This window comes from Dermacentor silvarum, chromosome 8 (genome assembly GCF_013339745.2).
Source record: "Dermacentor silvarum isolate Dsil-2018 chromosome 8, BIME_Dsil_1.4, whole genome shotgun sequence".
NCBI lineage: Eukaryota > Metazoa > Arthropoda > Arachnida > Ixodida > Ixodidae > Dermacentor > Dermacentor silvarum.
In genome coordinates, this window is record NC_051161.1 from 92,572,958 (window position 1) to 92,585,877 (window position 12,920).

General features: G+C 43.0%; 1 protein-coding gene across 1 annotated transcript in view; it reads left to right on the forward strand.

Moving 5' to 3' along the window:
- LOC119462281 (cytochrome P450 3A6) overlaps positions 1-12,920 on the forward strand; it is a 39,355-nt gene that overhangs the window by 1,022 nt on the left and 25,413 nt on the right. The window contains exons 2-7 of the mRNA XM_049672444.1: positions 1,299-1,395; positions 3,021-3,073; positions 7,303-7,399; positions 8,483-8,608; positions 9,507-9,741; positions 10,428-10,567. Of these exons, the coding sequence (XP_049528401.1) occupies positions 1,299-1,395; positions 3,021-3,073; positions 7,303-7,399; positions 8,483-8,608; positions 9,507-9,741; positions 10,428-10,567 (748 nt within the window). The remainder of the gene's footprint in view (positions 1-1,298; positions 1,396-3,020; positions 3,074-7,302; positions 7,400-8,482; positions 8,609-9,506; positions 9,742-10,427; positions 10,568-12,920) is intronic.

Sequence of the window (12,920 nt, forward strand, 5' to 3'; positions counted from 1 at the left end):
TGCTGTGTGTGTCAGAAAGCGTTTATTTCTGTTCCTTCAGAGAAAACAGAGGCAAACTTAAAAACCGTTAAGCGTTAGATGATGTTGCCCCGAGCAGACAAAGTTAATAGCAGGGACTATAGAAACGAAAGACGCACAGTGAACAATTAGCGGTAATACATTCACGAATTAGAAAAAAGAAAACCTAAGCAAATATATCAAGTATGATGCAACCAATAATATAATAGGGCGGCTGTAGCGTACATGCGGCCAGAGATATGGTAGATATGGTACGCTGGGCTGTGCTTCTGCAAACATAGCTGAAAATAAAAAGAAATTGACAACAATTCAAAGTTTAATTGCAATCGTTACGAGAAGCCTTCGGATGTAGTGTTTGATTCTGCATTCAGAAAGGTGACAATGAGCAAGCACGCACTCGTTTTGTTTCATTTTGTGCACCCATTTAATTGTCAAGCATAATAATTAGAGGTCTTCCAACAGTGAGATTTCCGAATCAAACTGAATAGGAATGCCTGCGAAAAATAACCCATCAAATTTCTAATCGAATGGGAAATATTTTATTTTAAACAAATAAAAAATATAAAGTATGTAGAGTATGTCTTCTATAAAATTAGACTTATTTGCATCATTTGACACACGTAATGCCGTTTACAAGAGGCCGTTAGGCGAACTAAGAAGATTGTAAACGTGAAACGATGGCTCTCTGTTAACTCCTTTCTGTTGTCAGCTTTCCTGGAGCATATTCATTCGGGGCAGTCCTCAATTGCATCAATCTGCCCTTATAGAATCTTGAATAAGTGTCGCTATTAATGCGAAAACCTTATATGGCTCATGAGGCGGAAGATTCGGCGTTGGTGTGACCACGAGGTGGTCCAAAAAGTCCAAAAGGTCTAAGTGAGCCAATCAGTTGATGACGTCAATTAAGGCAAAGTTAATGAAGGCAGGTTTAATTACGATGGAGTTCAGTACGACACTCGAACACACGAATATTGGTAGGAGTCGAACAAATAACTGTTGATTTTAATAAAGGCGAAGGTAATTAAGGCACTCGAACCCTCGACATTGTGTGGTTGCAGTGCTTTCACATTCATCCACGTAGGGATGACTACGTGCCCCTTGATTTTTTTTCTTACATTCGAACAGAAACAAATATTCGACAGTTCGAATAGTGAATTATCGAATCGAGTACGAATCGAATAGCAAGGACCATTACATTTGTATTCAAAATTTCGAGCATTCGCACACCCCTAATTACAAACATAGTGATCTTGGTATTAATTTCGCCTCTACGTTTACAGGAAAAGAAGAGATCACTTCAATTTTTTCAAGAAATGCGGCATCCCTGGTCCACCGCCGAGCATTCTTTTCGGCAACATTTTGGAGATGTACAAAAAGGTAAGCACTGGACTTTTTTTTTTTGAAAATTATCGCAAGACCTTCAAAGCAGAGTGAAATTATTACACTGCAGGTTATGAAAAAAAAAACGCCCTTATATTGCGATAGCAATTATTTAGCCACTGCAGGCGCATTTCCGCTATCGTCGTCGCCCGTCATGATCCGTAGAAAATCTAAGTGCGATAACACCGTGGCCGTGCACCATATGCTGTAGGTGCGAGTGATAGCGTGCGAGGGTGAGCCGAGGATGGAGGTTCGATCTCGCGCGATCAAGCGATCTGCGATGAGTACAGAGTCTAGGCGATCTGAGAGCTGTGTTCTCGCCGCTTAGTGCGCGTTGAAGCGAGAAGCAGCATTGAAGGTCAATCCACTCGTTGCGGCTGTCGCTCTTCATCGCGCTAGCGTCTTGAATGCGAGTGTCCGCGCTCATCGAGTGAGATGTGCTTCTGTTTACCTGTGCGCACGTGACGCCATGCTTGTTTATTTAGTTAGTAGGAGAATGTTTACGAGCATATACGGCCGATAAAACTACTACCCTTACTTTGCGATGCTGTCTGCTAATTTACTATAGCAATCGATGCTTCGCCTTTCGACTGAAACTGCGATTTTTTTTTTTTCAAAAGGAGCCTTAGTATGTTAGGGGATTAAGGGCTGTAGATGGCTTACTCTAAAGGGACACAAAATGATATCGAAAAAAAATTAACAAAGCCGTATAAGGCATTACTTTAATGTGACTTTTTAATTTTGAAGAAAATTATTTTTTTTGGCCGTACAAAATGGGTTTCGATCTTGTTACACCAAAAATCACCCGTTTTAGCCCATCTTAAACGTCAAAACACACTTGGCAAATAAAAAGAAGAAAATGAATTGAAGTGACGCCAATATTATTTGTTTTATTTGGTGGCTGTACGTTTTTGCATTTGAGGATGTTCGTCTTTGGCCAGACGATGAATTCGACAGAAAAATTGACCACCTGCTTCTTGTTTTTTTTCTGTATATGAAAATAAAAGAGTATATACTTATGTGCAATAAACTTAAAGGTTCAGCTTTACTAAAAGCGCTGACGGCACCGATGCAATCTTTATAAGGCATAACGTGGTAACATCAAAGAATATGATAATTTTAGTACGGCCCTAAAGTTTTATGAACGAGAAGAGAGGAAACCAAGGTGCCCGATTTTCGGTACTCGCAACCCTACGAAGACGAGAGATGATGAAGCCAAGGAAAGCATAAGGATCGAGGAAAGTATATGTAGGTTTTATTTTAAGTGTAGAAATGATAAGCTAAAGTGGACGAATAATACTTGCCGCCGGTGTGAGCCGCAGCCGCATCCGCATTATAGTGTTGAAGTTTTATGTTGCAGAACATAGGTTCAATACTAGAGAATACATTTCCATGTAATGGTCTAAATGCGTATAAACTGAGGGCCTGATTTATATATATATATATATATATATATATATATATATATATATATATATATATATATGCGTATGTATGTATAGCAGAAACATCGTAGTGTGGACTTGATGTTCATTTCGCCCCAAAACTAGCTCTTCGCGAAATTGGGCTGGCATTAATTCTATTGTTTCCCGCGTCTTATCTCTGCTCATTCCTTTACGCAGTCGCCGACCAAGGCTTACCGGGAATGGATCGACAAATACGGCGATGTTGTCGGGTTCGTATTCCCACTCTGGTGGATTTTTCTCTCTGTAATTTTGGTCATGTAAAATATGAATCGATTTTCTATAAAAGAACAAAAATAAATCTCTGCAATGTCCCAATTTCGCAACGAATGAGGTCAGTGTTATAATAAAACCCAGGATAACAGGTACAGAAGTAGGAAGATGGCTTGTACCATAGAAGACGAAAAAGTAACATCGGAACATTTTGGTTGTAAAAAGCCCATAATTTTTTTCTTATATAGCTGGCTTCGCATGAGCGCTTACGTGGAAGGGAGGTTAAAAACCTCTCTTCAAGACAGATCATATTGATGGCGCTTACGAACAGGCGATTTGATTGGTTGACTGAATAATTGATTCATTCGTGAGATTTATTGGCCCGAATAAACGCTGGAGTTACCAACACGCTGCAGTATATAGCCCAGAAAAGTCCTGAACGCATCGTACTGAAATGCAAAGATATCTAGCTATACAGTCAGGACACAAGGCAGCGGCCAACATTAAAATGTGCTGGGTTTGCAATCTGATGGTAGTGTGCAACGCGGGCCAGTTGGTTAAGCATGATCGAAAAAGGATAAAAACAGCGTAAAATGTGACTACACACTGATGGTAGTGTTTATGGGCGTGATGGGAACCGCTAGCTGGTCCATGGTTGAAATCAGCAATAGTCGTTTGGGAGTCATGGTGAAAAAGAAAGCAGGGGAGAGCAGTCGTCGCAGGCATTGGTAACCTTGTAAAATAATATGGAGATAGACAGAATGCTAAATTGCAGTGTATATACCAATTGAAAAAAAAAGAAAGCAGAGAAGAGCATTCGTCACAGTCATTGTTAACTTTGTAGAATAATTTAGAGATAGACAAAACCCAAAGTTGTAATGTATATAAGAAAACATAATTAGCTCACGCCGTGTAGGTGATTGTCGCCATCACGACGAAAGGGGATGTCAATACTACTGCCACTATACTACTACTACTACTACTACTACTACTACTACTACTACTACTACTACTACTACTACTACTACTACTACTACTACTACTACTACTACTACTACTACTACTACTACTACTACTGCTACTACTGCTACTCCTGCTACTACTACTACTACTACTACTAATACTGGTACTACTACTACTACGAATGCAATTACTACTAATAATAATAGTCTGGACTAATTATTGCCAACTCGTTTAAGTGAAACGCTCTACTGAGCCACAGGAACAAATGGCGCAACAGACACACACGCCACCTGTACAAACATGAACTAGCTGACAGCTGTTTATTGTCCTCAGTCGGCAGGTATATAAATATATCAATGCCAGCACGTCAATCTAGGCACGTGGGAAACCACAAGATGAACAGTTAAAAAAATGCGAGCACCCAAGTGCCAAGTCACCGCAACGCTTCACTTCAACGTGTACAATTACCTAGCCATATAGCCCTACTATTACCAATCCGGTTTCTTAACTACATTCCCGAATATTTCGAGTTTACGAACACTTTTGCACTGCTTTTCTATCTAGACGCGCCTGCTTACGTGCAGGAATCGAAACCACCGAGGTAAAACCCTGCCATGGAAAGCCTTAGCCATGTAGCCACCGCCATCTGGTTCGCGCGTTGCAACCGCCATCGCTCTCATTTGTTTCCCTCTTCGATAATGGTGGATTTCCTTAATGGAGATAAGAAATTAGTGCTATTTGTACCACTACGCGGTAGGCTGACAGCCTGGTGAGCTTTAACCGTGAAATTCCGCGAACTCGGGGAATTAGCCTGAGCGGCCACTGCGGTCATGACAGAGAGGGCAAGAAAGCGTGGCCTTCTTGCAAGGATGATTGTTGCACATTTTGTGATGCGCCTCAAGTCCCGTGCACAAAGTTTTCTCGCATCCGAACTTCGGAAAACGCAGAGATCCATTTACGTGAGAGTTAGGATATTCCTACTACTTAAAAAAGAAACATGGCATGTGCATCAGTTATGCGTATGTGGCCCTGTGCAGCGGCGAACACAAATTATTGGAATCTCTTCTAGCATAAGCACGGCATCGGGGCTACTTAATTTCCCGTTTTATCCACTCTGATTTTGGTTCGCATTGCGGTTCACGCACTGTGGCGTCATCCTTGAAAAACGAATGGTTCACAGCTCGAATAAACCTGCAGTCAACCGGTCGTCTTTGAGTTCTTCAGCAAATCTCATTTGAGCATTATATTTGACGATACATTTATAGTCGTGTAGGAGCAATACTCTCATTACCTTTGACAGTGCATCATTTCTGCACGTATAATCTACATTTATATTTTTTAATGTACATGGCGGGGCATTTTGGCGTTGTACACAGTTTTACAAAGCTAAATCCACGCTATAGACATGATGCTTTCACCTCTATTGGGCTAATATTGCCATGGGACAGGATCCGCGTTCACGTGGCCCCATTGAAGCCTTCGGCTCGCCTACCTTGGCAGATATGTAAATGTGTATACGTACGCAAGGCTGTGTCATATATGTGTGCGTATGCGTGCATGTATTCGTACTTGCACATTTTTGTTCTGCCAAAATACGCTGATACTAAAAACTATAAAGGAAAGTTGGCCGAGACAGCAACTAAGCTTTTCGGCGAGCCCAATTGGATTCCAGTGGTGATAGGAAAGCTTAATTAAAGTATTTTCCGGTGTATAAGTGGCGTTTTTCTTCCTGAGCTTTCCGTTGGTTCGTCTTATAGAACTGTGCGACTTATATTCGCCTTTTGTTTTGGAGGGAGAAGCTAGCGTAAAAATCAGATTGGATGCTATGGCGACGCGAAGCGCGCTGGGTTGACCTCCTCTGGCAATTGCCACGGGTTGTGTGCGCGCTAGGGATGTACCGGGTTCGTCTCGCGATCGAGTTGCCGTGCGCCATGCGAGAAGGACCGAGCGCAACGCAAGCGGTGGTAGGCTGGCCGCGAGTCGAGTGACCCCGACGTCGTCGTATCTATACAGAGCGCTTTCAAAATACGGCGCACGGTTGCGCAAACTACCCAGTTGCTACCAGAGTACAAGCCACCCCACCTTCCCTCCCGCGCTGTCTTACCGCTTTCTTCCTTTGTGCGCGATTCGGTTGACCATCGCACGCTTTAACTCGTACATACAGCATACGGTGCACGGGGGTGATGTTATCGCCCTTGGACTAAATGTGGAACATTGCGGCGATCACCATGGCAGAAATGCTCCTCGAGTGTCCATATCATGGCTATCGCAGTTGCATAGGAAAGACACCCATAGGCTTGCACGTGACCCACGTTCAAGAAGTGAGAAGTCACTAAATTTTTTAATGCCTTACTTACTTTACAGGTGCGCCTTATACACCGGTGCTACTTATATACGTTTTTTTTGGGGGGGGAAAATGCCGTTTTGAGGGAGTTGCGACTTACACAAAGGTGCGAGATATAAACCGAAAAATACGGTACCACTAATATACCAGCCTGTTTTCGTAATAAAGCTTTAACGCTGTTTTTTACAACTTTAGTAGCTCTGCCAGACCACTCAGAAATGGCCCGTTGAATATGAAATTAATTGCGAGTTCCGATCCTTCGTGTTCTGTTGTTGTTTTTTCTTCACTTATTGTCACCGATTTTTGCACCCCAGTAAATGTATGAACCAACTAGCCCTTCAACGAGTAGTATTACTGCTATTATTTCCACGAAGAAAAGTATTCTCACCGGCTGCACCTCTATAGACGAGAGTAGGCACACGACATTTAGAATATTGAAAACGCACAGGTGAACTGTATACGGAGATAATATACTGGAGAACACGGTTCCGAAGTTAAATGTCTTATACAAAAAAAAAAAAAAATGCCCCCGCCAAGTGACTTGCCGAAAAACAGATAAGGGAAGTGCACCTGCATCTTCTTTCGTGTCGGTGAGCATATGTTGCATGTACTTGTGTATCGTTTAGCGTGTGTGTTATGAATGGGTTCAGACAAAAATTGTACACCTTTCTTGTGCTATTGTAAGCGCTGATTTCGCTTCAGCTTTTGTTATGGGAGGTTGACAGCATGTCCAAATTGTTAATGAGCAGCTTTTAATTCGCCGCTTTGTTGCGTACTTCCAGGGTACAAAATAAAGTGCTTGTGTATTTGATGTGCAGCACCACAAGTTCTTCCCCTTCACGTGCCCTACCGCGTTCTCTCACTTATGTGTCCTTGTTGGGTAGAGCCGTACAAAAACTACACCCGTGCCGCTGATTTCAGGTACTTCAACGGCTACAGGCCTGTGGTGCTCGTAGCAGACCTCGATTTGCTGAGGAACATCCAGGTTAAGGATTTCCAAGATTTCACGGACCGAGCTGTGAGTAATTAGCGCCGCGAAGATTTTACCATGCATGAATGATCAATGCTTGTGACACGTGCTACTTGCTTTTGCTGTTTAGCAGACGTACACAAGTGACACAGCTGCTGACACAGAGCCACCTGTCTCAAACATAGTTAATAAATCAAAGCTACTAACGTTAAAGAAAGAAAGAACATATATGTGTGGTGCGGTGTATTGGTAATTTCTGCTTTCATACTGCATACGTATATACATTGCGTATTAGCTAACGTCATATAGTATCTTATAAATTACCAGTGCAGTCTAAGGAAATAAAGACGACGAGAAGTTGTTGGCAGTCACCTTGTTCACTCTGGATATTTGTTTATGAATCTATTTATACCTTACCTAACGCTAACTGGCCAACCTTTCCAATACTAATGTTTTTAAGCCATGTGTATATTAGAAATTTACAGACCATCATCGAAAGCATCTAATTAAGCTGTTTGCACCAAGCTCCGTATTACCTGGGCTTTAGTTCTGATTTGAAATGAAATTATCAAGAGCAAGAAGTTATCCTACGCCCGCCGGTTCGCGCCGGATCCGGCCCTGCCCTCAATCACCTATTCCATGTATAGACGGACTTGATGGCGTGTCCCACCCGGTGGCCGCATCAATGCAACAAAGCATTCACTATATGTTTGTTACTAATATTATTTCTATTAGTCACTGCCATTTTTTTTCTCTGCAATTGAGGAAGCGTTTATTTGGTGGTCGCCAGCAATACTGAAGCATCGGTTAACATTCCCTATTATTGTAGTCCACGTTACGAATTGAAATGTTGAAAAAAATGCGACCGTAGAAACCAACCGAAAAAAAAAGAAAGTTTGCAAAAGACGTGCGGAAATAACAAAGAACATTCTACTCCAAGGTTGTACACAATTCAACACACGCTCACCCTTTATCTTGGCTTTGATATTGCTAGCTGTTCAAATCAACAAAGCCTCCCCTTGTAGGCTGATTATCTTTCGCAACTGAAACGCTGTAAGTGAAAGTAAGTACAACCTAAGCATTCTTAGTTGTGTGGCGTTTCTTTGCGAGCCACTCGTTCCTCTGTCTCAGCTCCTGTTCCAGGCCAAGAGACCTCCCAGCCCTCAGAACAAAGGCCTCCTGCAGCTCACCTCAACTCGCTGGAAGGAAGTGCGCAGTGTGCTCACCCCTTCATTCACTACAAGCAAGCTCAAAATGGTAAGTCCGCCAAATGGTGTGGCTCAAAATGGTGTGGCGCGTGCTTTTGGTTAACTTATTAGTGTGTAGAGGGTAGATTTCATTGACGTTAGAAGAATAACCTCCGAAGTTAAATTTAGGTGCCCTGAAGAACTTGCTTTCCTGCATATTTGTACAAAAGCTGGCTTGGGAATGCCCGCCTCGCAGAAAAAAAAAGAGTACAAGGCGACCTACAGACGTGCACCTACGCGATGAAGGCGTTTAGTACTTGCAACAAGGCGTCCTGCTTCACCGTGATGCGTTCATGCATCTTGGTTAGGTACGTAGCACTCGGGAGATGGAAGAACGTTCAGTACACTGACGGCGGATTCTGCCAGCGACTAGCTAATCAAGGCGTAGTATATGGATTTTTTCCCTGCATTGCTTCGTTCATCATAGCCATACTATAAATTGAGAATGGCGTCGGTGTTGTCGTTCGTCAGCTGTACTCTTGTGGAAGACAAGATACTATATTGAACACCTTTTGTGCCTTTCTACGTGGTACGACATTATTTCTGGACATAAATAAACCGTTTTAACTCAAGACACTTTTCAGAAACGAAAATCCTTTGATCCCGACCGTAAGCGTCACTGACAGAGATAGAGAAACGACAGCAATGCCGCAGTACCACAAATCGACAGGTCTACGTGACCGTTTATGTACCTCCTGGCCATGTTAACATGTGCGCGCAAGTAGTGCTCCCTCGTCCATCATTCTCCCTATTTGCCCCTTTATAGCCTATTCCCCCGCTAAAGTTAGCAAAGCGGACAGTGCATCTGGTTAACCTCACGGAATTTCCTCTCTTCTCTGTCTGGGCAGTTATTGTGAAAAGCCCAGCTGCTTTTCAGGATGCCCCTCGCCTTACGTTCGGTGTTGCAGATGTCTCCGGGAATCATTTCCGCCGTGAAAAAGCTGGTCTCCAGGATCGACCAAAAAGCAGAGACGGGAGAGGAGTTCGAAGCGGGCGAGATGTATGCTGCCCTGGCCCTAGACGTGATCTGCAAAAGCGCCATGGGCATCGACTACAACCTGCAGGAGCAGCCGCGTCATGGCTTTCTGCTCTTCTGTCGAATGCTGTTCGGCTGCGCCTTCTCCTTTATCGCCGTCATTCTTAGTGAGTTCGGTGCCCAGCACATCCACTGGACGTACAATTGTTTTCGATAAAGTCGACTAGACGTCACCTGACCCTTGATATTGTCTTTGCTGCTGGGAAGTGATGAGGTTCCTCTCATGCCAGATGCTTTATTTTAATAAAAGGGGGATTTACGAAAGTTGCCTTCGGCCGGTACCACAATTCTAACCATTGAGCTGGATTTCTCAAAGGGGTGGAAATTAACAAATTTTATGCATTACCCCTTTACATAATTACTTAAAGGTGCGTATTACAAGTTACCAAAGAACACGTCAATTACCCATTCTTATCCAATATTCTTCTAACTAATTACTTAGATGCGCGTATTTAAATTTACCAACTGGATCTAACGATTTCTCAAGACGTGGCGTTCGAAAAGCCCGAAGTTTTCGATTAAGCCTACTCGGAGGCTACACGACAAGGAAGAATATCGGGGGAGCAATCCTACATGTTCCTCGTACTAAAAACAGTGCTTCGCAACATTGCTGCCTCTCAGCATTGCCAAGGACTACCACAACCGGCATCATTTGCGGCAGCGATGGCGTAGTAAAGTTCACCGTGAAACTGGTCTGTTCTCATTCTCATAGGCCATCCAAGTACTCTTTATTCACGCGCATCCCCCCCCCCCCCTCCCCTTTTCACTTCTGCTGTTCTTTTTTTGTTTGCAGATGCGTTTCCAGCCTGGGAATCCGGTCTCAGGTTCATCAATTCTCATTGGCTCCGATACCAGAACGGCGGCGTGCACCCTTTCATCGACGTGCAAGAGAAGTGCAAACGCATCGTCATGCAGCGACAAAAGGACTCCTCGGTAAGGATGGTGGCAGCCAGAGGAAAGTGAAAACTCTGGCATGAACTATAATCCGGGCCTATAGCCGCCGAGGGTAAAAAAGAACCCAAAGCGAGCACAAAGGAGCGCGAAGGGACCACAGTGGAGTTTGCGTCCCCCAACTCTAGGTTGCGGCTTGCGTCCCCTGACCTAAAGCTCGATTTGTAGTACAGCGTGTCGCGTTCTTTAGCGCATCACGGTAATTGCTATGCGACCGCGTTTACATGCACCACGCGAAACGACTTAACCAGTGACAAACTACCCTCTCCTGTCGCATCGATGCGATTCGCCTTCTTAGCGTACTACTGCCATTTACATAAATTAGATGCACTAAAGAAAGCGATGCGATGTGCCACTTGTCGTGTTCATGTAAGCGCCGCTAATAAAGCACAATAAGGACCATGATTTGTGGTTTTCTGGCCGTAATCACGTCAAGGAAATTACAGATGTCTCGTCAAATGAAAAATGGGTAGATTAAATTAAGTTATGGGGTTTTACGGGCCAAAACCACGATCTGATTATGAGGCACGCCGTAGTGGGGGACTCCGGAAATTTGGACCACCTGGGGTTCTTTAACGCGCACCTAAATCTAAGTACACGGGTGTTTTCACATTTCGCTCCCAACGAAATGCGGCCGCCGTGGGCGGGATTTGATCCCGCGACCTCGTGCTCAGCAGCCCAACACCAAAAAAAAAAAAAAGGGGGGGGGGGGTAAATTATAGGAACTTATGTGAATGTTACAGAGATGTAAAAGAGGGGCTATATCGGTTGCAGGAATGAAAGAACGAACAGCCGTTGATGATACCCTAACCTAAATTATGTGGAAGGAGTGCACGCAGGGAAATCAAACGCCGCGTTTAACAAATAATAGTTCCTTTATTGAGTGTGTTTGTAGGAGATAACATCACGAGCAGTGCAAGCTGTTGAAACTAGCGTTATAATTGAGCTATATGTATATGAGAACTATAGATAAAGAACGCTGTTATGTGTGACACTCGACTACATAATTGATATAGTTTTATTGCTGGCACTAGTGATGCTGCATTTGCAATCACGCGCTTCTCTTCCACTCGCCTCTGTAATGTAAAAACAATTATGGTAGTAAAAATAAATATAGAGATCAATAGATAGCGCGAGCAGATTCCTCCAACTGGAAGGACTGGACTACACGTAGTTGAGGTAAAGAACATACTTTAGGGGAATTTAACAGGACATAGCTGTGAAGCAGACAAACTGTGCCTTTGTTTGAAAAGAAAAGCCCTGGTGAAGTGCGGTCGGCCATAGTTACATATAATTTAAAGATTATTAGGTAGGACATTTGATTGAGGAGGGAGTTCGTTTATTTTAATTCCCTGTGTTGCAGTAAGAACCAAATATAGTGTAAAATACGGTAAGGATAATATGAAAGCCACAGAATGTAGCGATCACGGCGCAGATATATATGGCTTTTGTCGGTATATAAACGAGATTTTTCTTATTCCTAACGCATACAAGTCCTCTAGGAGTGCGGTTCTAACCAACAAACATCTAGAGCGGAGACCCGGCTCTCCGATTCTGACATCTTATTCTATCTCTCGCATGAATATGCTGCAAAGCGATTTATATGTTTAAAAATTATGCTTGCGATACAACTTGTGACATGTCTAATGGAACAAATAGTTTTGACAATGTAGAAAGGTAAAAGTAAATAAGGAGAAATTTAGTACTTTCGGAATACTTTTCTAAGTCATCTGAAACACGACGCGATGACGATTACATCAGCATCACAATTAAGCCTAGCTGTCCCGCATGATGGAAACATTTCTTTTGAACTTCCTGAAGGCATCTGAAGTATGTGCAAGTTAAAAGTACCTTGAGATCATATATGAAACACAGCAGTAATTAAATGCTTACCTTAAGAGACACCGGGGTTCTGATTAGGCTTACGTAACTTAGTTCATTGATATTTTTTCTTACACAGGAATGATCAGGCATCAAGCCTGATCATTCCTTCTAATAGCGCACTTCGTCGTGCTATTACTTTTCTGTTTGCTTAGAAACATTTGTCGTTATTAGTTCCTCGTAAACGTGTAACTGTACAATTATTTATCGTAGGGAATAACGAATTCTATGCATCCCTGCTATATAAAACATTGCAAGTATAATCAGCTGCGCTAATTATTCAGTAACTATCGAATACACGTGAATCTGTTGGATACGGCGCAATTTTCTGTGACCGTGGCAGAAGTGGTTTGCGCTGCCCGTTTCCTAGAGCTGTGAGCGGGGCCCAGTTACGTTTAGCATCAAAAGTAACTGCGACAAGTGTGCCTATAGTTAATAGATATTCACCGAGACA